The sequence below is a fragment of the Artemia franciscana genome, chromosome 5 (assembly GCF_032884065.1).
Source record: "Artemia franciscana chromosome 5, ASM3288406v1, whole genome shotgun sequence".
Taxonomy (NCBI): Eukaryota; Metazoa; Arthropoda; class Branchiopoda; order Anostraca; family Artemiidae; genus Artemia; species Artemia franciscana.
The window spans coordinates 45,822,937-45,848,545 of NC_088867.1; the positions used below are offsets into that span (position 1 = coordinate 45,822,937).

At 36.5% G+C, this 25,609-nt stretch overlaps 1 protein-coding gene across 1 annotated transcript in view; it reads right to left on the bottom strand.

The window, feature by feature from the left end:
- The window catches only part of LOC136027486 (E3 ubiquitin-protein ligase RBBP6-like), a 45,131-nt gene extending 19,878 nt beyond the window's left edge, over positions 1 to 25,253 (bottom strand). The window contains exons 1-3 of the mRNA XM_065704797.1: positions 25,033 to 25,253; positions 7,169 to 7,293; positions 3,156 to 3,391 (exon numbers count right to left, since the gene is read on the bottom strand). Of these exons, the coding sequence (XP_065560869.1) occupies positions 3,156 to 3,391; positions 7,169 to 7,293; positions 25,033 to 25,161 (490 nt within the window). The 5' untranslated portion in view covers positions 25,162 to 25,253. The remainder of the gene's footprint in view (positions 1 to 3,155; positions 3,392 to 7,168; positions 7,294 to 25,032) is intronic.
- Positions 25,254 to 25,609: the final 356 nt, after the last annotated feature.

A 25,609-nucleotide genomic window follows, 5' to 3' on the forward strand; every position in this document is an offset into this window, starting at 1 on the left:
AATATTACAAATTATTGTACATACGAGCTTGAAACTTCTACAGTAGGATTCATTAATATGCTGGATCTAATGGTGTGATTTTTATTTGGATCGCTTGCCTTTTTGGGGGTGTATTCTCCCTCTTTTAAAATCGGACAAATTTTTTCAGGCTCGAGGCGTTTGATGTGTAACGTTAAACTTAGTGAACTACATATATTTGGAGCCCACATAAAAAAAAAAAAAAATATGTAGCAATTGTTATCAAATTACTTTTTTTCGAATGTGGCTATTATTGGCCCGAGTTGCTCCTTATTTACAGTTCGTTATCACGAGCTGCTTGACGTTACGCCATATATACTACATGCGTTTTGGAATATAGGCAGAATTTCGACAACCCCTTCTTTTCTTTATTTATTTTTTTTGTCTTAACTTCCCTTTGACTGCTCCATCTTAAATGTGGGGCGAATTTCCATGGGGGAGTCGTCGCGGGGGGGGGGGGACGAAATTTTTAGCCGAGGAGGGATTTTTTCGCGGGGAGAGTACACCGGACCCTGGAATAAGGATATCTAAAAATGATGCAGAAAAAAGAGACTTTCATTCAGTCAAATGAGTGCCTACAGCTATCCTTAGACAATTCATTTTTAAAGGATTTGACAAATCTTCCTCAACCTTTCGGAGCACCATTTCAGAGACATATTCGTACATTTTTAAGACTGAAGCTTCTAGATATCCTAATTTTAGTTTGCACACTAATCTTCCTATCCTTCCAAACTTTTTTCAACAGAGAAAAATAGACCCTGCATCTGGGCTATTTACTTTTTACGTCTTCACTCCATCCTTTATCTTTACTAATAATAGTCCTCAGGAAATTGAAACTGTCCACTTAATTCACTTTCTCGGTACCTAAAATCATCTCTTCCCCCTTGTTCATTCCGAGTCTAAGAAACTCAATCCCCATAATTTTAATTTTCACACCTATTCTTAAACCCTGAACTCTCAAAATCTTTATAAATGGGCATTTAAGAAGAAACAGAAATAATATTTTAATGTTTTTTGGCAAAACTGTGTTACGATAATTTTAGCAAAAATCTTTTTCAGAATAAGAGTATTTTCTTTAAAAAAGAAAGGCGGGGTGCAAAACACAATAAAGTGAATTTTTAAGCTACTATTTTTAAATTTTTTGGGAGGGATTCCCTGGTCTTCTCCCTCCCATCTCGACGTCTATGCCAGTCTCGCCTTATGTGAAAAATACAAATTTTTACACTTCCATTTTCTTTGCAAAGAAAGTAGCTTGTATTATGTATGGGTAGCAAATATTAATCGGAACTATATACTAAAGATGCATAATAATTGTGTCCCTAGAACAGTTTCCTTAAATAGCCAATAAATAGGGTAGAAGTTCTCAGCCTTTCAATTCTATCCCACCGAGACGCTGTAAGAGATAGCTGAATAAACTACTACTACTACTACTAATAACTCACTGCAGCACCAAGCCGCCTGAGGCCAGCACAGCTACGCACGCTCCTCCTCCAACCTAATCTATTTAAAGCTTCCCTCTTTACACCCTCCCAGGAAGGCCCATTTCCTTTAAATCTTTATTTATGACATCCTCCCAACCCAGACAAGGACGACCTGCTTTCCTTGTAGCCCCAGACGGTTGGCCAAAAAGGACAATCTTCGGTAATCTATCATCCTTCATCCGTAGAACGTGGCCTAGCCATCAAAACCTTTCTTTCATTATAGCCCCAGAAAGCGGGATTGAACCACACTTTTCGTACAACCTACTGTTTGAAATACGGTCAGTCAGTTATAAATCTTTATTCAGTAGCTGAATAAAGATTTATAACATAATAAAATGGAGAAGAGACGTTTACTAGTTTTTAGCCTTGAAGCCCTTGCCCTCTCTCCACTGAGATTTCTACGACAAAAATTATAAAATGAAGTCTAAATTTTGTTTTCATGAGACCATTCCAGTATGCAACGAATACAGCCAGTTGGTAATTATAGATGACTTATTTTTTAAAGCTCAAACAACTAATGAGTACTTTCATTCGCAAAGCCATATTATAAAACAGTGTACTATATTATAATGACATTGTAAATATAGCAATATAATATATATAATATAGTAATACATTATTATCATATACTATAATAATACTGATACTGTATTTTTTAAGCAGCTATAATGAAGGCCAAGACTGGGATTTGGATTCGTCTGATAGTTTTGTTTTGCAAAAAGGACTAGAGGAAACTAGCGTCATAAACTTTAACTTGGAAGATGAAATCACTAGGGACAAAGACACGCAGATGATCTCGGATTACTTGAAAAAAGGGTAGAGCGATGTACTCATGTCACTGATAGTCTCAATAATCGAAATGCAGAATGAGATCTAAAGAAGAACTAAGAGAAGCAAAATATTTCACAAGTTAGGTGATGAAATGGTTGAAAAAATTGACACTTTTCTTTAGTTTTGGTAGCATTATAACTAAGGGCAGAAGCTGCAGGAAATATGCTGAAAATAGAATAGCAAAAGCACAAGACACTTTGCCGAGAAAAAGCACAACTTATGAGAGAACAGAAGGACTCAAGCATGTTCAAGACTTAGAAGATTTGAGGCAATAAGGTCAGAAGCAAATGGCACAACGGTAAATGGCGTGGAACCATGGACACTAAAGAATGAAGAGCAAATTCACATATGTAAAAGTAAAATCAAGAAACTTTAAATGAAGTCAAATTTTTCAAAAAAATTGTTAAGGGAAGTCTATGGAAATAAACTTTGGGGATGAACTGCCACTCAAGATACTTTGTGAACAAAAGGATTTGACCCTGCTCAATATGATCATCATGAAAAAGCAGCTTAGGAAGCTTGGGCATCTCCTCCAGATTGATATAGACTGTGTGCTTAGAATTGTTCTAATAAGCAGCCTACAGTATGAAAAATATAATGATTGAGGACCAAGAATTACGATGGTATTCGACCGCAATATATGACACACCTTAAAAAAAGTGACTAAATTACATACTTTAAATAGGTATGGATGAAGAAATACTGTTAAACTACGTGCTGACACCAGGCAACTTAAAGATGCAACAAATTTTCAGTGGTAGCAGTTGAATCCTAGATAAAGCACTTCCTATGGAATTTTTTTGCCAAACTAGATTTTGTTTTTACCTTGTTTGCTTTCATTAATGTTTGTGACTGGGTAGAGTCCAGGAGGCGCACCAATATGTGGTTGAAGATTCAATGCCATCAGGGCTGGGAGTTTTGGTTTGGCCTTCTTGTTTGGATTTTCAATCCCCAAATAGCCGTAAACAGCGTCTTGTATAACAGGTAGAAATACTCTGTTGGTTTTGGGATCAACAACCTGATCGGTTATTCTATCTAATCCTTTATCCAGAAATCCAGCACTAAAAAAAAAATAAACAAAAAAATAAACAAAATATATGGACAGATGTTTACAAACTAATAAGACGGGCGAACTAAAAGAAGCAGAATTTCGCCAAAGAACCTAGAGAATTATATACGTATTTGGGTCAAACACTATTAGGAGGAGAGGGAAACCTGAAGATTTTCTTAAGGGTTAGAGGTTGAAAGGACCCTCCCTCGAGCCCTTGGATTCCAAATCAACCTTGAAATATTATTTTGTTGAAATATTGTTAAAAGTCAAGGAAGTACTTATAACAAATTTTGTGATTCAACAATCCAAATCAACAATCCAAGAATCCACAAGACCATACACCAAAAGTGGATTGGGTGAGATAAAGAACAAGATAACTGCTGAAAATTGGGTGGAAGTGATTTACCATATGCTAATTACTTTTAAAAAAAAGATGACTCAATAAGCTTAATCAACAATTAATGTGCAAGACCAGCTCAGATGTCAGAATTATAATTTCATCTTCTTCTTCAGCTTAGCCCATCGTTATGACGAGGACAGGATCTAAAGAGGCTCTAATATTCCAGTACACTTCGAGAACCAAAATGAGTAGACCCCTTAAATTTGGCACAAGGCTTCTATGAGAATGAGAAAGTATAGTTCGGAAAGACCTTGACGTGCATACATACCCCCCCCCCCCCCAAGGAGACATCTGCAAATATATCTCTTGCTCATAATTTGGTCCTTTTCCACCAATATAGCTACAACATAACAGCACAAACAATTCAATATGTTAAAAAAAATAGACAAATGGTAATGCATACACAGTAGCAAAAACTCTTCTGAGAGAGTTAAACCTCTCAAAAAGGAGTTAAAACTCATCATAATGTTCACACTCTTTCTTCATCAAAAGAATAAAATTTGCTCTCACATATCATGGAGCACAGGAGTGCTGACCTCGTAGAGGAAGTTTATGTTCGCACTACTGCTTAAATTAAAAATTAAACGCTTATTGCAACTGAATAAAAATTATAAAATAGCCAGTTTTAGAAACAAATTGAGAAAAATCATTTGCTTCTTAATGAGTAGCCTATGTGGCACCATCCTTTAAGCCATTATGCAGGGTCATTCTTTAAATCAGCTTCTTATTAAAATCCTTAGACCATTAAGCCAATAATTTCCTGCTTAATCATTTAAGCCATTAGGTATAAAAATTCTTTAAGCAGCTCCCTATGAGAATCACTGGGGTATTAGGCCACTATGTGCCATTTACTCATTTAAGCCATTATGTAAGGCCATTCTAGAAGTAGCTACCTGTTAAAATTATTGGATCATTAAGCCATTATGCCCCTTTAATCATTTAAGCCATTATACAGAGCCATTCTTTAAGCAGCTTTACATAAAAACTATTGGGCCGTTAAACCATTTAACGATTTAAGCCGTTATGTACGGATATTCTTCACGGAGCCTGTTAAAATCATTGGGACATTAAGCTGTTATGTAGAGATATTAATTAATCATTTCCCCATTTAAATCATTAGACACATATGTCCTAATTATATTCTTGGCTAATCATACTTATAGTTAACAAAATAGTCTTACGCGTTGGCTACTTATAATTTTGTGTATGTAGTTTGCTGCAGGCTTAAATATTTATAAGTTCTAAATTCTTTAGTTCTAAAACAAAACTGGGTAGACATGAGTTACAAAGAACAAAAAAGAGTAGAGAAAAACTTTTAAGCAGGAAATTTTCAGTCATTGAAATGGAAACCAAAAAAAATTGAAGTTTTGGCAAAGACCTCTACCAAGCCATCTTTAGGCCTAAAAATAATAAGACTTATACTAAATATTTTGGCAGGGACTTCTTCCAGACCATCTTCAGGCCTAGTACTGATAAGGCTCATACTAAATATTTTGGCAAGGAGGAGCAACGTGGCTCAATAGTAATCAGAACTCTAGAATCGAAACTCTGATATCAATAGATATATCAACAGAATTGGCTTAGTACGTTGATTCCAAATATATAAGGCTCCTGACGTTTAGTGTTACCTATCAAAAACTAAGACCCTGAAAGAATTTGTCTAATCTTCGAAAAAAGGAGGGGGGAAACACCTCCTAAAAGTCAAGGAATACTATGAAACCCACACCGTGATTCAGCGTATCTAAGAGCCTCATTGTAGAGGTTTCAAGCTCCCATCTGCAAAAATGTAGAATTTTGTATTCTTTTTGCCAGAAGAACAATCACATATGTAGGTCTACTTTTTTTATTTGTTTACTTGTTTTCCCCAGGGGTAATCACATCGAACCAATAGACCTGGAATATCGGGAAAGGGCTCATTGGAATGGAAATTAACAGTTCTAGCGCCCTTTTTAAGTGACCGAAAAGATTGGAGGGCAACTAGTCCCCCTCCCACCGCTCTTTGTTCCTCAAAGTCGTCCAATCAGAACTTAAGATAGCCATTTTGTTCAGAACTGTTGAAAAGCGCAGTATATATGCTTTTGGGGATAACATACCCCCCCCCCCTCCCACAGCCCCTGAGGAAAGGCCATTACATCACGAAAATTTCCGTTTTTATGTATAGTATTTGTTATTCGTAAGTATAGACATTTTTCGGGGGGGGGGGACTTTTTGCAGAGAGATGGTATTTTCCGAGGAGAGAAAAATTTTTGGGGCTGAAAAGGGGAAATTTTACACAAGAGGATTTGACAGAATTCCTATATTCAATTTTTCCTTTGGGGATGTTCCAGGGGAATTATCCAGGGACTATTTTCAGCATGTTTGGGAACGCGGAAAATATTTCTAAAGGACAGGGGATTTCCAAAGTGATCAGGAGAACGATTAGAACTTAAAGTCTTTACAATCGAAAGTATGATAAAGAAAACTTTTCAGACTGAATCATCTGTAAGAAATTTTACGGAGAGGAGGATTTTCAGCAAGGGTGGAACTGTCCGGAGAGAATTTTATGGAGGGTGTATTTTACGTAAGAGGAAATTTACACGGAGTAGTTTCCTATGAGGGGGGTGGTATTTCATGGAGGATGAGTGAGATTTATCAGCATTATTTGAAAAACCATCGCAAATTAAATAAATTTTCCCTTTTTTTCACTGAAAGTAAGGAGTAACATTAACGCTAAAACGAACAAAAATTATTTCGTATATGCAGAGGTTTCCCCCTCCTCAATACCTTGCTCTTTACGCTAAAGCTTGACTATTGTCCCAATTTTTTTAAACGGCTCCTGAAACAAAAAGGCCATTCAATTAGAATAGAAAGCTTTTTAAAAGTGCTAAAAGCTTTAGGAAAAAGAACAAGGTACTAAGGAGGGGTAAAATTCCTTTATATACGGAATAATTTCTGTTCGTTCTTTAGTCTTACAGTTGCTCTTTACTTTCATTTTTTTTAAACATGTTTTTGTAATTTAATTTTGGAAGAAAGAGGGCAACCGAATTCAAAAAAGTTTGGATTCAGTCACCTTTTTCGCTTCAATCACAAAGGTGCTCATTTTTTCATTACTGTAACTGTTCCTACTTTTTTTTTTTTTTTTTTGCTTACTGGCTATCTTTCATTATTATTAGAACTGATGCCAATCTGGCATCTGGCCAAAATATCAGCTTTTTCTTTTTATGCATCTATTTCACTGACTGAAATCTTTCCTTGCTCGCATTTTCCTTTTCTTCTCTGCGATTTTTTGTGTAAATGAAATAATCCTATTTACAACTTTCTTTCCAATTTTAAAAATAAATCAAGCAGCGTCCCCAAAAGTATATTCCATCATTAATAAATTATTTAGTACATAATAAGCAATCTCACCTTATAACGTGTTTCCGAAGTCTTTCACGCAGTTGATTCTTATTCAATTTCTCACTCCAATACTGCTTTTCAAGAAACTTACTTACAGTTGATTCAACTCTCTGCTGCAGGTTCTGGTATGCAGGCTGAAAAAGGGAAAATGTTACTCAATAATTTCTTTGGTTCAGACTTTTATCATCATTTTCGTATCAAGTTTTTACTAAAAATTTTGCCCATGTTTGAAATTTATTTTTGTTTCAATTTTGGTGGTCAAATTTACCATCGTAAAAGTTTGCACCAGCTTGTTTATCCAACATTCTACAAATATTTTAGTTTTACCTCTAACTTCCAATAGAAGTAATTGTCTATAAAAAAAAAAAAAAAAAAAAAAAAAAAAAAAAAAAAAAAAAAAAAAAAAAATCCCCTCACCTATTTGTACCAACAATTCTGTAATTAAGATCTTTACTAGTAGAGGAAGATATGAGTCTGTAAGAACAACTAGTAAGCTTACAAACTTACAATAACCAAGGAAGTCACTTTGGTCGTTATGTCTCAAATGATATTTTATTGATTTATTGAGTAGCTTATGAGACTTAGTAGTTAGAGTCGCTCCTAGGGGAAGGGGGCAACAGGGACAGTTACCCCGGGCGCCATGGCTTGGGGGCACCATGCCTGGGGAATGGCCTACTTTGATTTGGCTTTTTTGATTATATTTGAGCTGTGACGGGGCACTGTAATTAATTATTTCATGGGTACCACCAACCCTAGGAATGGCTGTTAGCAGTTCTGTAGTTTGATGAGGACTTGCTTTTGGTGTTATAAGTACACAGGGCACATGAAAAAGGGAGTATTCAACAGTTTTTTTTGCCAGCATTGCACAAGGAATAGGACAAAGAGGGGGACTTTGGAAGAAGAAAGCCTGGAAATTGACATAAGTAGCAATTGCGCAGAAACTACAATAAATATGAAAATTAACTTAGGAGTGGAATTACCAAATATCAGCCACCCACCAACAAGAAACATTTCTCTAGGGGATATGCCTCCTGCAGGTATGGTCATAGACAAGAGCAGCTCCTGCAATTTCATTAACATTATGGTTTCCAGATGCCTGGAATATGTTTGGAAGCATGTATTTATAGAATACAAAGCATGATACATAGAAAGGTGAAGCTGACTTGTGAGGTCAGATGCAAAAAGATCAACAATATATTTAGAGATAGAGCATATTACCAAGGTTTGGATTTTGATCATTACTTAGCCTACTATTACTTATGGCGGGAGTCAGGCATTTCCGCCTCGCCCCGCTTCCAGGATCCTTGTGTGGAGCAGGTTTCACGATCTGCTGCCGATTGCTCTGCAAAAAGGAGCCACTGGGTCAAACATCTATGTCCAAATTTCTTAAAGCCAACAAAAGGATCCAGGTCAGACTTGATCAGGGTTCACCAGTTCTTCTTTCGCCCTTCTTGATGCCTCTTCCAAGAGTCGTAGGGCTCAACTAGAAGGATTCAAAAGGCCAGGTATTCTGGTGTTCTCTGCAGGATGTGACCAAGCCATTCTAAGTGGCACTTTCAGCGACATCTCTTGATGTCGCTTGAGATATAGCGACATCTCTTCTAATCTTGCCAAGTTGGCGAATATCAGAGTTAGATATACGATCTTGCTTGCGAATTCCAAGTATTTGACGTAAGCATCCAAGTTCGAAGGCAGCTAGTGCTCTCTGGTGTTGAAGCTTCAAGGACCAAGTTTTGCATACATAGAGTAGGATGGTTCGGACCATGGCCGTATAGATTCGACTTTTAGTTGGAATAGAGAATTCTTGGCAGTTCCAAAGGAATTTTGAAGGGATGCAAACGTAAACTGCGCCTTATCAACCATTTGGTTAATAAGAGTCATATCAGTGGTATTAATTTCAGCAGAAATAACACAAAAACCATCAAATAATTATTTTGCTACAAATATATCTAGAGGGGGAAAATGCTCCAGGTGAGATAAATTTCAGACTCTCTCCTTTATTTTGCTGTTGTATTTGTTGTTTATTTTGAACTCAACCTATTACTGAATGCTAAAAACCAGTCATGGACAGGCCAAGTTTTTTTCTTTTGTATGGAAAGACTTTCACATTCTTCAAAGGTCTAAGCACAAAATGAATAATTTTGACACTTACGTCATTTTTACAAATAAGCTTCAGACATGAATTCAAATGAAGAAGCTCTGTTAATTAAATTTAACCTATTTTTAAGGGATTAGACAAAAGACCCAAGACAGTTGGCCAAACTATACCAAGAACTGAAACCTTACTCCTAAAGTCATTAGGAAACTGAAACCTGAATATGAGGAAAAGTTTGCGTCTGATATTAAAGAACGTCCCAAATCTTTCCACAATCATGTCTCTGCCATCACACCATTCATAAGCTTGTATATAATGGTGTGGCCCATTCATCACCAACTAAAAAACTAATCATCCAATCATCACCAACAGAAAAACTAATGTATCAGATTTTGACTTTGCTTCATCTTCCATCAAACAGTTTTATGCATCTGTCCCTGCAGTGCCATTGTATTCTATTATATTGCCATTATATTATAGCCTATTCTATTCTGGTATACATGGTGTTGAAAAATCTGAAGGACCGGGCAGGATACATCCCCAGCTTTTTAGGGAATGTTGAAATGTCTTCCACTCTTCCCTCTGAAACCTAATTCAGCTATCTCAAAAAGGACAACTAGCTTCTCAAGTTACCTTAATCCATTTGAGAGCTTTAAGGTCTTCTGGGCCTGCAGTGCTTTTGAATTGATGACTCCCAGTTGAACCTCCACTGCTTCTTCTCCCACTCCTTGTCAAGTTGATGTTTGAAAGACTGGATGGAAGGAGTGCTGACACCAGAGTCCTTCAATTCATTTCAGTGGTTATTCTTCAATTTATTTCAGTGGTTAATTACTCTTCTTGAAAGATACATTTGACAGATTGTTAATCTGGAGCTTAATTTTGGTAGCTTCTTTGAATGTCCTCTTGTGAGATGATGGCTGTTACTGTAGTTACCCTTAAATAGGGTGGAGTTTTCCTTTTGGAGTTTATAAGTCAGCATCATATCACAACGATTGCGTCTGTAGACCAGGGTAGGTAGCTTGAGCTGCTTGAGATGTTACTCATATGCAGGTAATTTTAGGCTTTTCATGCACTTTGTTGCTCCCCTCTGGACGTTTCCAATGAGCCAAACATCTTGCTGGTAAGAAGGACCATCCAGGCATATGCAAAAATTAAGATGGAGTCTAACAAGACCCTTATTAAGTTTTATAAATATTGTTACCTCTCGGCTACTGATGGTCCTTTATAATTGGCCAAGGATGGAGTTTGCTCAGGAGACAATATGCTAGAGAACCTCAACAACTCAGGCTGTGGAACCTCAACAACTCATCATTGATCACACCAAGGTCCCTTTCTTCTTCTCTTTTCACTAGATGGTCAAGTTGCAAAATACAGCATTAGCTTGTACTGAACTGGAGAAGCCAGTCTTGAGTCCAATTCTGTAGCCTGTCTAGATTGTGTTGGATTTTATATGTGTTAGCAATGCCAAAAAGTTTGGCATCATCAGCAAACAAATGCATATTGTTATCCACATGATTGGAAATATTGTTGATATACATCAGGAAAAGGGCTGGGCCTAATACAGTTCCCTGCAATACCCCACTCATTACTATGACTTCATCAGAGGGCTGGCCACCTATCTCAAATAAATGGACTTTCTGCTTACAGTTAGTGAGGAAATTCATAAGCCAGTCTATCAGGGATGATTTGATACCAGGAGCAGATATTTTCAAGTACAGTCATCTATGGGGGACTTTGTCGAAGGCCTTGGCGAAGATCAGTAGGCCACCTTGATGTCCTTAGTCAATCAGGTTTGTAATTATTGTGTATGATTTCTTGTTTGTGGTTAAATGTTTGAGCAATGAATAATTGACTATACATTCAAGCATCTTAACCAAAACTGAAGTTAGGTTGATAGGCAAATAATTCTTAGTCTTGGTACAGTAACCTTTTTTGAATACTGGAGTTACAATGGCTACTTTCCAGTCTGCTGGGAGCTCTCTAGTGGTAAGATATGTATGGAAGATTCTTGTGATAAGATCAGCTTCTGATTGGAAAATGTCATACATTCCTCCGATCTGCAAAAAAGAATCTAAAGACTGTACTAAAAAAGACTATCCCATCAGCATAACTTTCACAATTGAAGTTTTTGAAAGATTTATGAATGAAGTTTTAATGCAGCACTTTAATGCTTAAACATCTTCACTCCTTCTCAATATGGCTTCAGATCAGGCAGATCCATTAACACTAACCTTCTACAGGTGTATGATTATGTCAGAGTACTACTTGGCAAAGGTTTTCCTGTCAATATGACGCTCCTAGACTTAGCAAAGGCTTTTGATAAACTTTCCCATGAGTTCCTTATCATGAAGTTGAAACCTACAGTTATAGACCCTTCTGTTATATGATGGACATAATATTTCTATGAGATGGATCCCAAGTTGTCAGAATTTTTCAGCTCTGGTTGTGTTTCATACCTCTGATACATACTCCAAAAAAGGGGTCATTTCCAAACGGATCTGAAGTGCAGCCATCTGCATTTATAAAATAGGTAAGTTTGTTGTTTCCATATCTACACTTAAGACTGGAGAAGAGGAATGGTATAGTGCCTTATAAAATTTATTAGTTCTCTCAAGTTTACCCATTGCTCCTTTTGTAGTAGTAATACTCAAAAAGGTTGCCAATGACAAAAAAACGAATTTAAAATAAGAACAATTAGATATTATTTTTCATGCTGATTTTTTTTTTATTCAAAATTTTGAAAATGCGTTAAAAACAAACCTAAACATTAAGTGGCTCTGAAATCATATACAGAAGGGTTTTTTGTGATAAGAATTTATGTCATTCACTAGCTATTGAAGAGTGAACTCCTATAATTGGATTACTTGTTCAAGTTAAAAGGATTAAAATTGATATTATTTTGGACTTTTCTGTTGCGTAATTTGATGCAAGTATAGACTTCTACGTGCGGGCTGTAGCATTTATTGTGGCGGTCACTCAAGCAAAGTTTGATGAAGGAATGAAACGGTTTCAGGCGTCACTGGATAAAATATTAGCGGAACAGAAAAGTTTTTCGGTCTCAATAGTTGCCCTTCAAGACCAAGTTAGGCAAATATCAGCAGAAAATGCTAATATACGAGATGAAGCAAAAAAGCTTCGAAATGATCTAGAGCAAGAAAAATTGCGGAATAACGATTTGGAGAGTAGGCTTTTGGACATCAAAGTGAGAGAAAAGAGATTAAATTTGATCGTTCGTGGTCAGCCTGCTGAAAAGCATAACCAATCAGTGACTAGCAACATAATGTCTCTTCTTTCTGACAAATTGCAAGTTACCAAGGACATTTCTCTTACCAATTGTTATCGCCTTATGAGAAATAGCAGTTCAAACATTACTAGTCGAAAAACTAGTTTTCAACCGGCCCCTGTTTTTATATCGCTAGACACGGATCAGAGCATTCGGTCGATTCTCAGTGAGGTAAACATAAGTTGAAAGGTAGTGGAATTCGCATTTGTAGTAATCTCCTACCAAAGCTACATTTTCTATGGAATGAGCTATTGTCTAAGGGAAAGGACATGCGAGATTCGGTTCATCTTAGGCGTATTAAACAAAAAGGGAGCAAATTATGGCTTGAATGTAAAGTCTCCCTTTTCACAATGGGTTAAAATCGACTAGTTACGGTGACTAATAATGGCATTACATTTGGTGAGATTATTTCTATTACTTTACAATATGTAATGTTTCTCTGTTCATACAATCGCATTTTTTCTTGTGCGATTTTTCGTCTCTCTGTAGCTTATTATGAGGTTATTTTATGTTTTTTTTTTCTTTTTTGTGTTTGTTTCTATTTTTATGAGGTAATTAGAGTGCAATAATTTTTCAGCATCCGTGTTCAATTTACAATGAATATGTTCCATTTCTTTCTCTTGTTTCTATTTTTTTCAAGCAGTTTCTTTTTCTTTCAGTTGTTTTCGAGTTCTCACTGGTTCATTTGTTTTTGCTGCTTTAAGACTCAAACGGTATGCATTTTGTGAAAGTTTCTGCTGGTTTGGATCATAATTCTGATTTTCTGCATTGGAAGATAATTGTATTGGGGATAGACTGAGATACCTTAAGTCTAGCCCTTTTGATTTTTCAATTTTCCAGAGCCATCATAAATTAGCAGGAAAAGTGATAAATAATGGTGAGCTAATTAATTTTCCAAATTGTAAATAAAAATTACATTCCAAAGTTTCTGATTTTCCCAGTACAGGTTGTGAGAACAACCTGTTGTGAGAACAGGATTTTTAAATTGTAGGCGGTGTTCTTTTAGTTCCAGGGATGATCTTGTTGATGTAGTTCATAAACTATCTTGTCATGTCGTTGGATTCTGTGAGACTTTTCTTATAGACCTGACTCCTCAGGTTGTTTTTCCTGGATACCAATTTATTTTTAAAAACAGATTGACTAGGGGCCAAGGTGGTTTAGCAGTATTAATTAAAAAAAGGCATCTCTTTTTGATGCATTGCAAATCTGGAAGGTTCTCATGAGGAAATGCTTTTTGAAGTAATGGTGACTGAAATTAGTCTAGGAAAAAAAGATATTTTTTTTTGCGTAGTATACCGACCGCCTTCTTCTCTAGTCAAGTCTTTCCCCTCTAAACTCCATGATTTTTTGCATCGACCTCATTTTCAAGGTAAAGATGTTATCCTTTCCGGAGATTTCAATATTGACCTTCTATAAGCCTCAAATGAATCTTCTGTTGAGTTATTGTCTTCTTGCTTTTCTGCGTATCTGATTCCTACTTGCCTGATACCTACAAGAATTTCACCTAGTTCTGCTTCTCTTATTGATAATATTTTTACATCTTTACCAATTCAAGCAAATTTTGCTGTTTTAAGTGATATATTGGATCATTTTGTGGTTTTAGATTTAGCTTTTACTTATAAAATACCACAGGTAAGTAGGGAACGTCAAGTACGGTTAATAAATAAAATGACATTAAACCACCTGAATGAAAGTCATGGACTGTTGGATTGGCAGGATGTAATATCAACAGAGGATACAGATATGGCAACTGATAATTTTCTAAGAAATTTCAATTGCTACCTTGATTCTAGTTGCCCGTTTGTTACAAATAAAATTTGCAGAGAAAAATTTCCTAAAAGGCCATGGATAACGTCTGGAATTTTGATATTAGTTAAGAAAAAAAAATCAGATATTTAAAAAGCAGTTAAAGAATCCAACTGATTATAATATTAAAAATTTTCGAATTTTCAAAAATAAATTAACCACACTGATACAATTGTCGAAACATAGATATTATAAAGAGTCTTTTGCAGAAGCTCAAAATTCTCCTTGCAAAACGTGGGCTTTAATTAATTCTTTTATAAAAAAAAGAAAGGAAATCTAAGTTTCCTGAAGTTATTAGTTTAGATGATGGATCAACTACTAATAAATTGGAAAAAGTGGCTGATATTTTGAATACTTATTTTGCTAATATAGGATAGAAAATTGTTTCATCAACAATGAACCAGTTTGATTCACGTAGCAATAAACATTTTTCTTCATACCTTCCATCTCCTCAAAGTAATTCAATATTTCTTGGGCCTATTTTGCAGTCTGAAATAACAAAAATAGTGTGTGATCTAAATCCAGGTAATTCAGCAGGAATTGACAGGTCTAGTTCTAAAATTGTTAAAGAGATATTGTCTTCAGTAATACTGAAGGAAAGATATTGTCTCAGTAATACTGAGGAAAACTGAAGTTTTCCCATCTGCTTTTAAAGAGGCATTCTATAAGCCTCAAATGAATCTTCTGTTGAGTTATTGTCTTCTTGCTTTTCTGCGTATCTGATTCCTACTTGCCTGATACCTACAAGAATTTCACCTAGTTCTGCTTCTCTTATTGATAATATTTTTACATCTTTACCAATTCAAGCAAATTTTGCTGTTTTAAGTGATATATTGGATCATTTCGTGGTTTCAGATTTAGCTTTTACTTATAAAATACCACAGGTAAGTAAGGAACGTCAAGTACGGTTAATAAATAAAATGACATTAAAGCACCTGAATGAAAGTCTTGGACTGTTGGATTGGCAGGATGTAATATCAACAGAGGATACAGATATGGCAACTGATAATTTTCTAAGAAATTTCAATTGCTACCTTGATTCTAGTTGCCGTTTGTTACAAATAAAATTTGCAGAGAAAAATTTCCTAAAAGGCCATGGATAACGTCTGGAATTTTGATATTAGTTAAGAAAAAAAAAATCAGATATTTAAAAAGCAGTTAAAGAATCCAACTGATTATAATATTAAAAATTTTCGAATTTTCAAAAATAAATTAACCACACTGATACAATTGTCGAAACATAGATATTATAAAGAGTCTTTTGCAGAAGCTCAAAATTCTCCTTGCAAAACGTGGGCTTTAATTAATTCTTTTATAAAAAAAAGAAAGGAAATCTAAGTTTCCTGAAGTTATTAGTTTAGATGATGGATCGACTACTAATAAATCGGAAAAAGTGGCTGATATTTTGAATACTTATTTTGCTAATATAGGAGAGAAAATTGTTTCATCAACAATGAACCAGTTTGATTCACGTAGCAATAAACATTTTTCTTCATACCTTCCATCTCCTCAAAGTAATTCAATATTTCTTGGGCCTATTTTGCAGTCTGAAATAACAAAAATAGTGTGTGATCTAAATCCAGGTAATTCAGCAGGAATTGACAGGTCTAGTTCTAAAATTGTTAAAGAGATATTGTCTTCAGTAATACTGAAGGAAAGATATTGTCTCAGTAATACTGAGGAAAACTGAAGTTTTCCCATCTGCTTTTAAAGAGGCGAGGATAATTCCACTTCATAAAGGTGACTCTCCTGAAAACCCATCTAATTACTGCCCTATTTCTACTTTGTCTGCATTTTCTAAAATATTTGAGAAGGCAATTTATAAGAGGTTTTATGACTTTCTTAAATCGTCTAATTTCTTCACAAATTCCCAGTTTGGTTTCTCGTCTGGACACAATACTGAACATACTATTGTTGCTCTCATCCAATATATTCATGAATGCTTAGATAGAGGTGAAATTCCAGCAACAATATATTTAGATTTTAAAAAAGCATTCAATACAATATCCCATTGTATTCTTTTTCATGTAATTGTTTCATATAATTGTGGTATGTGCAGACAGGCGTTATCTAGTTAAATCTTATCTTGATAAGGGAAAGCAACAATTAGATGGAGGCAATTTCCTTTCTTTTCCTCTACCTCAGTTTTTGAAGGTTGGGGTATCTCAGAGCTTTGTTTTAGGTCCTCAGCTTTTTTTAATTTATATAAATGATCTTCATTGAACTTTTACATTCCCATGTCTCCACATGCATTTTTCTGATGACACGGCAGTTTTTAATTTCTGAGAGGAATGACAAGGAGTTGAAGGTAAAACTGAATACTGCATTTTCTAATGTTCTTGATTGGTGTCCTTCAAATTTTATTGCTTTGAATGTACCAAAAACTAATTTCATAATTTACAGCAGAAAGTCTAATATCTGCCCTCATATTACCCAAGTTGCTTCTTCAAAGTATCTATTATCAGTATCTCAGGTGAAAATGACAAAGTACCTTGGACTTGTGATTGATGAAAGCTTATCTTTTAAAACACACATTCAAAATCTATGCTTAAAGATTTCAAGGTATGTTGGTTTAATGCGAAGGTTGAAGCTTTATTTACCCTACTCTACTTTAAGAAGTATTTACTATGCTTTGATTCAGACTAATATTGATTATGTTCTCTAGTATATTTATCTACATTTAAAAGTCATATTAAACCTATACAGATTTTACAAAATAAACCCCTAAGAATCCTTAAACTTTTTATTCCATCACCTATTGAACTTCCAAATAAGTCTTCAACAGCATCTTTATATACTTATCTAGATATACTTCCAGTTTCTCAACAATTTACTTTTGGAGCAATTCTTTTCAAATTCAATTATGACATTAAGAAATTACCACCATATTTCCTCAATCAAAGTTTGTTCTCCCAATCACAAGATTTACATAATTATAACACTCTACAAAAAAAGAGTATCTACATTGACAAGTATAATACTGACAGATCTAAATTTGCTCTGTTTGTGTTGATAGCTTGGTGCTGGGATGCTCACAAGGCTCTTATTGATAAATTTTTCTCTATCTGTTTAACAAAAAGGAAACTTAAATTTCATTTAGTTCAGGATTACGTTGCGTCGACAACAATAACAAATCCATGTGGCTGAATAAATTTGAACCCTGGATATATATGTATTAAACTGTGAGATAAAACTGTTTTTCTTTGTTTTTTGCATTTTCCTTGGTCTTGTGTTACCCTAGGTGTTGATTTAAGGGACTTACCTCAGTGCTGTGACTGATATATTTAGACTTTTGGGCAATTCATTTTGTTTTCAATTCTCCAGGGAATTGCGCATCTTCCCGTTCTTCCTTATCTACCTATACAGTGTTGCCACAATACATTTGCGAAGTATTTATTTTTTTTGATAAAGCCACAGATTACGTAAGTTGAATCGTTTATTTTCTGCATTTGGGGAAACCTGTGCAGAAGAGAGCGATAACAAACACGAAGAGCCGTATTGGTACCGGCGGGATATCCATCCTTAAACTGCTGGGGATAGGTGATTTGAGTATCCGCGCTTCCCACAGGTCCCCCAAGTTCTGAATCCGTGCCCACAAACTTGACACTCTCATCTGCGCATGCGCACTGGATCTTGCGCACCCACGTTTGCTTTTGATTTTTGAATTAGGCGCGAGCCGTGATTTTGGACTTGAGAAAATCCCTATTGTTCACCGAACTCGGAAATCCTCCGGAAGATGGCAGAACAGTACCGTGTAGCGAAACGTAAAATGATCTCGCCACGGAAAAGCGGAGAGGACATTTGTGCCTCCTGTAAGGTAGCACTTACGCCAGAATCCACCGCCTTGAACTGTGACAATTGTTCGAAGTGGTTGTGTACTCAGTGTATCGAGATGCCAATGACTAAATACAAGCTTATCAATAACCTTAGCGAGGGAAACGAGTTCCACTGGCTCTGTCCTCTATGTGAACTTGACCCACGCCAAAAGCGAGGCATAAGCAAGGAGGACGTTGCCAGCATTGTCAGTACCATAGTTGCAAACTCAACCAAGCAACTCAAGGAGGATATCAAAAGCGACATGGAAGACATGCTGTCTGGTCTTACAAAACGAGTTGGGGACATTGAAAGAGAAATGGATAAACTCTGCACAACGGATGACATGCGGACTGAAGTAAAAAAGCAGTTAGACGACGGCCTGCAAGCTATCTCAAAGACACTAGCCAGTGAAATAGATAAGAAGGTAGCCGAAGCGCTACAAACTGACAGAGAAAGACAAAGGCGCAAAAACAATCTTATCGCATTCGGGGTCCCAATCAACCCTTCTCTGTCAGTTGAAGCGCAAAACACAGCCGATAAAGCCTTCATCGAGGAATTCCTACAGAAAGAATACGGCATGCTTGTTACTGTCACAAATGTAAGGAGGCTGAATAAGCGACCTTCTTCAGCGTCTGCTCAAGATCCGCCCAAAACCACGGTACCAACTGTCTTCACGGTTAACAACCCTTCGTTGCCCAGGAAAATCGTGAACACGTCTTACGAAAGAAGAAATAACAAAGACGCTGTACAGTTCCGCCACGACAAAGTTAAAGCTGACAGGGACAGTAGAAAATTACTATTGGCAGAACTGCGTGATCGTGTCTCCAACGGTGAACTCGATCTGGTTATCAGGGGCAACAAAATCGTCCAAAAAAACCCGGAAGCAATGGTGGTGTGATTCCAATTTTCACCCCACCATTAGTGTATAGTGTAATTAGTTCTGCTTTTCCTGGTAAAAATAAAAATGTTGATGTAACCCTTAGTGACACTATTAGTGACAATTCGTCAGACTCGTTTGTAACTGCGGAGGCTTCCCAGGAAGAAGAAGAAGACTTGAGCTTTGTTTCTGTTGAGGAAGAAAGTGACTCTGGTGAAAATAACAACAGACAAACCATACTGGACAAAAGCCAACCAGAACCAGCAACCGTAAGTTCTGACTTTAGTGTATGTGTTACTAATGTTGACCAGTTGCCCAACAAAATTGATGAACTAAAAACCCTAATTGACTCAAAAAAGTTCGATGTGATCTTACTGACTGAAGTCTGCCCTAAAAACAGTAGTAACAAACTTCACGATTCCCATGTGAAAATCCCGGGTTACCAAGTTCTCTCAAATCTCTCGTCCCAGGGTTGCAAAAGAGGAACACTAGCCCTCGCTAAAGCAGGATACAATACAAAGATAATTGATGTTCCTCTCTTTTGCCCCTTTGTTGAGGCAGTTTGCTTTGATCTATGTGTGCCAGGGAGCCATGTGTCAGAGACAGTCAGAATCGGATGCATCTACAGAAGTCCCTCAGCCCCATCCCAATTTGTAACCGAACAAGCAATAGCAGAAATAATATGCACACTAAATTCGAACCTCAAAGGACATCTGCTTATTACCGGCGATTTCAATCTTCCATCTATAAACTGGATAAACGGTTTTGGATATGGTGCCACTCCAACCGAACAAGACAAGCAACAGCCTTTCCTAAATTGCCTCAGTGAATTGTCCCTACACCAGATAGTTGACCAACCAACTAGATACAGATTGTTTCAGCGCCCAACAATACTTGACCTGGTTATCTTGAATGACAAAAGCTTAGTTCAAAGTATTGATTACTCACCACCCCTTGGTAAAAGCGATCACCTAACTATAGAGCTCATGCTGAAAGTGAAGGTACTTAAGAACAAGCTAGTCAAAAAAGTGTTTGTCGACTACATTGCTATTCGAAATGAATTATCCACTACAGACTGGCCGAATGTACTAAGTGGCACAGTTGACGAACAATGGACCAAATTCAAGGGTGTTTTACTGAAAGCTCAGGATGCCCACACAAAGACCAGTTTCAAACCAAAACCTAGATCCCTCCCCTACATGACAAAAGACATCAAAAGAGAAATAAACAGGAAAAAGAGGTCATGGAAAAAGTTCAGGCAGTCAGGAGACCTGCAGCAACACACAAAATTCACCAAGGCACGAAACAAGCTGAGAAACCTCACCAGAAAACTCTACGAAAATCTGGAGTCCAATCTTGCCAAAGAAAGTAAGACAAATCCTAAAAAATTCTGGAATTATGTCTCTAGCAAGAACCACTCCCGTCGAACTATCTCCAGACTGGTGAAACCCTGTAGCACTACCGTAACCAACATAACTGATGTAGCAAACGAACTAAATAGGCACTTTGCTTCAGTTTTCACCTGTGAACCGGAAGGCCCCCTGCCAAACTGCCCGGGCTATGAAGCCCCCACAACGATGGAGCAAGTCAACATCGACCCCTCCAACATCCTCAAACGGCTTCAAAATCTTGACACGAATAAATCGGCTGGACCAGATCACTTACACCCAAGACTGCTGAAGGAACTGGCAACCATCATCGCAGGACCACTGTCTGACCTATTCCAAAAGTCTATTAATGCCAAATCTGTCCCATCTGATTGGAAAACTGCTTTTGTGACCCCAATATTCAAAAAAGGCAGCAGACTTAAAGCAGAAAACTACAGACCTATAAGTCTCACATCAGTAGTCGCAAAAATCCTTGAAAGAGTGGTCAATGATACAATACTGGAACATCTGAAAGTCAACAATATCCTATCCCCTAATCAGCATGGGTTTCAACCAGGAAAGTCAGTTGAAACAAATTTACTGGAAACATATGACATCATTACAGATTTGCTTGACAAAGGATTGCCAGTGGACCTAGTTTTACTAGACTTTGCTAAGGCCTTTGATAAAGTCCCACACAAAAGGCTAAGAGAAAAGCTTACTGCTGCCCAGTTACACCCCAACCTGGTTGATTGGCTTATGGACTTCCTGTCAGGACGAACCCAGAGAGTCAGGCTATTTGGTGCTGGAGGTGAAAAGGTCTTTTCCGAGCCCTGTGATGTCATCAGTGGAGTACCGCAGGGAACTGTTCTTGGTCCTACACTGTTCAACATCTACATCAATGATATATTCAGCGAGGTGGAAAACAAATTGTCTCTCTATGCTGACGACTCAAAGCTATTTGGAGCAGTGAATGTAAAATCCCTGCAAACAGACGTCCAGAAAATCCAGCTGTGGGCAGACAAATGGCTCTTATCGTTCAATATAAGCAAGTGCAGCACGCTACACTTTGGATCCTCAAACCCATGCGCCCAATACCATATGCATGAACATGCCTCCAACTCCGATCCACCCATCAAGACCAGCACAGAGGAACGCGACCTTGGGGTCATCGTTGACAGCCTTCTCAAGTTCCATGCCAACACCATCAAGAGCGTGTCCCAGGCCAACACAAACTTAGGTCTGATCAAAAGAACAGTTACCAGCAGATCCCCACTAGTTTTCCTGAAACTTTACAAGGCACTAGTCAGACCCGTTTTGGATTTTGGCATGTGCGCTGCCTTCCCAACATACAAAGGAGATGTCAGGCTAATTGAGGGAGTCCAGAGGAGAGCAACCAAGGCCATCACAAACCTTGGAGACAAACCTTATCAAGATCGTTTACGGGCTCTCAACCTCCCTACCCTCGTGTACAGGCGCAACCGTAGCGATATGATGATGACCCGCAAATTGCTGAACTCATCATATGCCAAGATCCTGCCCATCCACCCAGGCCCCCCACAGTGCACCAGAGGACACTCAAAGAAGCTGTTCAAGCAGTCAGTCAGAACCAGGGCCAGAAAAAGTTTCTTCACCAACAGAGTCGTCAACCCCTGGAATGAACTGTGTGAAGCAACTGTCTCAGCCCCCACCCCCGAAGCATTCAAGAAGGCACTGGATAAAGAGTGGGCCACGAAAGACTGGAAGTATGAGTGGGACATTCCGTCCTGCTCATACCTGCTATGAGACATCACCGACTCAACTCAGGAGCATTCAACAGATCTACAGATCTTAATTTGCTCCGAAGTGCAAATTAAGGTAATTAAGGTAATTAAGGTAATTAAGGTAATTTTTAATTAAGCATTTTTTTTAATAAGGCAAAGTTATTTGTATGGTTTGTTGCTCTGGGTAATTGTGGGCCTCTCAGCTATCTTCCAGTATTAATTTAATGTTAAATAATATTGAAATTTTCTATTTTTCAATAATATTGAAAGATCCTAGGCAGAGATGCTACTTTCATATTATTGTTGTGTTATTGTATCTTTACCATCATGTTTATCTCTGTATTGTAGTGAAAGTTTGTTATTGTATGTCTAGGCCTAGTTTTTCAAGCTTGTCTCCCCATGGGCCTATGTCATATATATACATGTATGTGTGATTAATAAATAAATGAAATAAAATGAAAAATGAAACACAGAAAGTTGTCCACAAGAAGCCTATTGTTGGTTGTGGAACTATGAGTTATCAAATTTGAAAATTTCATGGACTGATAAATTATTTCTTATGGTAGCCAAAACATTAGAAAAAAGTTAGATGTTTTGAAACATCTAAACATGAAACATTTAACATCTACATTAAAAAGTTAGTGTAGATAGGAAACTGCAGAGTCCTCCACAAGAGTCTAGATCAACAACCACAACCTACACCAAACAAAATTCTTCATCACTGGAGCATCACAAGGATGGAAATCCTTATATTGCTCCAAGCTGTGATTTAAGGTGATTTAAGGTGAAGTGAACTAAGTCCTGGCTTAGTGCAAAAATAAGCTAACTTCTGATTTGATGCTGAAAGATGTTCAAGGCAATAAATAGGTCTGCAGCCCCTTTGCCTTGCCTTTTTCTCTTCATTCCTACTTTTTAGCAGAAGGGTGGACACAAAAATGACCATTTATACCCTCAGATACCCCTCCCCCTGTTTCTAACTTTTTAATGAAGAGCTATGAATTTTACTCCTTGTTTGAAGTGGAATCATTCAAGGATTTTCAATTTGTACAACTGAAAAACAAAAGATCATCCTTCCCCTGTTACCATCTTTAAAGTAAAAAGTGAATGTCTGAGGCATAAATGGGCCTTTAGACTCAGGAAATAATAGGTGGGCCACTGCCTTACTTTGTTGACATATGCAATTTAAGCAATGAAATACAATTTTGGTAAAAATGCAGAATAGTGACTCTCAGGAGAAGACATACTAGAAATAAAAAGAGGTATTTTTAGATTGCTAATTTTATGCTCTTTTATGGTTAAAGTTCCTCCAAAGTCCCCTGATGATCTTATACATAGCCTTAGGACATGTAGGCAATCTAGCTAAAAAAAAAAGCAAACACAATGAAAGTCTTGCTTTTTAATATGCAGTTTGTTTATATTAATCATATTATCATGTTTCCTTCTATTATCATTTACATTTTTTATTCATTTAAAATGGTATTCTTTATTCAGTACAATACTTCAAACTGAACTGGATATTTGAGTCTACACAGCATGACCAGTTTCATAATAAATCAATCAATGGAAAGAACAATAAATGCAACCATCAGGAGGAGAGGTGTATTGTCAGGGTAATGAGTATTATGTTGAAACAAAGCAAAATATAATGAATCAAAAATGGTACCATTTTCCTTTTTATGCTAGTTCTATATGTACTTGAAGGTAAATATTTATATTAATGGAGCATTCAGATAGCTAAGAAACAAAATTACCTCTATAGCCTAATCAAAAATTTATCTTGAATCTAAATATAACATTGCTTATGTTGCAAATTCTATGTTAACCTGACATATCCTTTTTAACCTTAGTTAAATATAAAGCCCACATTAGCCTATACATTTCCCATGCAATTACTTATTCTGAATTTTGTCATAGTCAATTTAATTTACAGGTAAAGTGACAATGAGGTAAAATTCTAGTTAATTGACTTCTTGCTATCTCAGAAAGGGTTTAGGTTAGGAAAATGTATGGGTCTACAGGCTAAAGTATGTCTTGGGAAGGTATTTTAAAGTACCCACCTCCACTCCTTCTCCCTCTAGAGGGCCCTTAAGATAGCAAGAAGTCAATTAACTAGAATTTTACCAAATCTAATTCTAAAGATAAGTTTATTTCTTAGCTATTTGAAAAGCCTGCTCTGTTAATACAGAAAATTCTAGTTAAGTGACTTCTTGCTATCTTGGAAAGGGGTTAGGTTAGGAAAATGAAACTTTCAGGGATGGGTCACAGGCTAAATTATGTCCTGGGAAGGTATTTTGAAGTTCCTACCTCCATTAGCTCTCCCTCTAGAGGGTCCTGACCTTTAAAAATATGTATGTTTTAAAAAGTGAAACCTTTCAAACTAGATCTTCTGCTTGAACAAAGTACAACAAAATTTTTTTCAGCTTAAATTTTCAAAACTGTTTCATTTTTTTTTCAAATGAATTATAGCCTATTTCAGACCATACATTCATTTCTGAAAGTTCTATTTACCTAATTTAAATGCTTTCCAAGGTAGCAAGAAGCCCCAGAACTAGAACTTTACCCTAGGCCTAGCAAAGTTAGCTAAATTTTAAATTAGATATGGGGCTTCACAAACTTTTACAAATTCCTCAATAGGAATATTGTATCTAACACATGGCCTATAGCTTGACTAGCCTATAAGCTAGTGAATTTCAAAATTCCTAGTCCAGAAACTTTTCTGTGGTATATCTTATATGAACTTTAATAACTGTATATTGTATCATCTATATTTAAACCTAAACGATATTTTTAGATTCCAGCAACTGGTAAGCTACACCCTAGCCTGTCTTCTGTTCAGTTAATTCAAAGCTGGCCCATTTAATTTTACCTTTGTGTCTACATCAGCTAGACAATCTTTTCTCCACTGATCAAATATTCCTTGAGATTTTAACTGATTAACAATATCTTCAACAAGTACAGCATCTCCAGGTTGAATACTTTTTTCATTATTGTCCATATTTTTGTTGCATTCTATAATGACTGACTTTTCTTAATGTTACAAATATAAACGGTTTCAATTCACAAGAAAATGGAAAAAGAATCAACTTCTTCTCGAAGTATGTTTCATAAAAGAAAATTTTAATGAAAATATTTTTGTAAATCAATCATAACTTTCTTTTCCAAAATATTAACAAACTACTGTATATGAGTATTAAACTATCAGTTCCTGAGTGGCGTAATTTCAGAACAGGCTAATCTGTTCTCAACAAAGAGAAATAAAATCATCAATAAACAGCAGTAGGATGTAAATAAAGATTAAAATTACTTCGGAATTAGACCTGTAAAAAAGTAAAAAAACTTTAACTCAGAGCTAACTTTTAATGTTATAGCCCCATCATCTCCATTCAATAAAAGCTTATCTGAAGGGGGGGGGGGGGGGGGGGGGAATCCCGAAAATTTGAAAA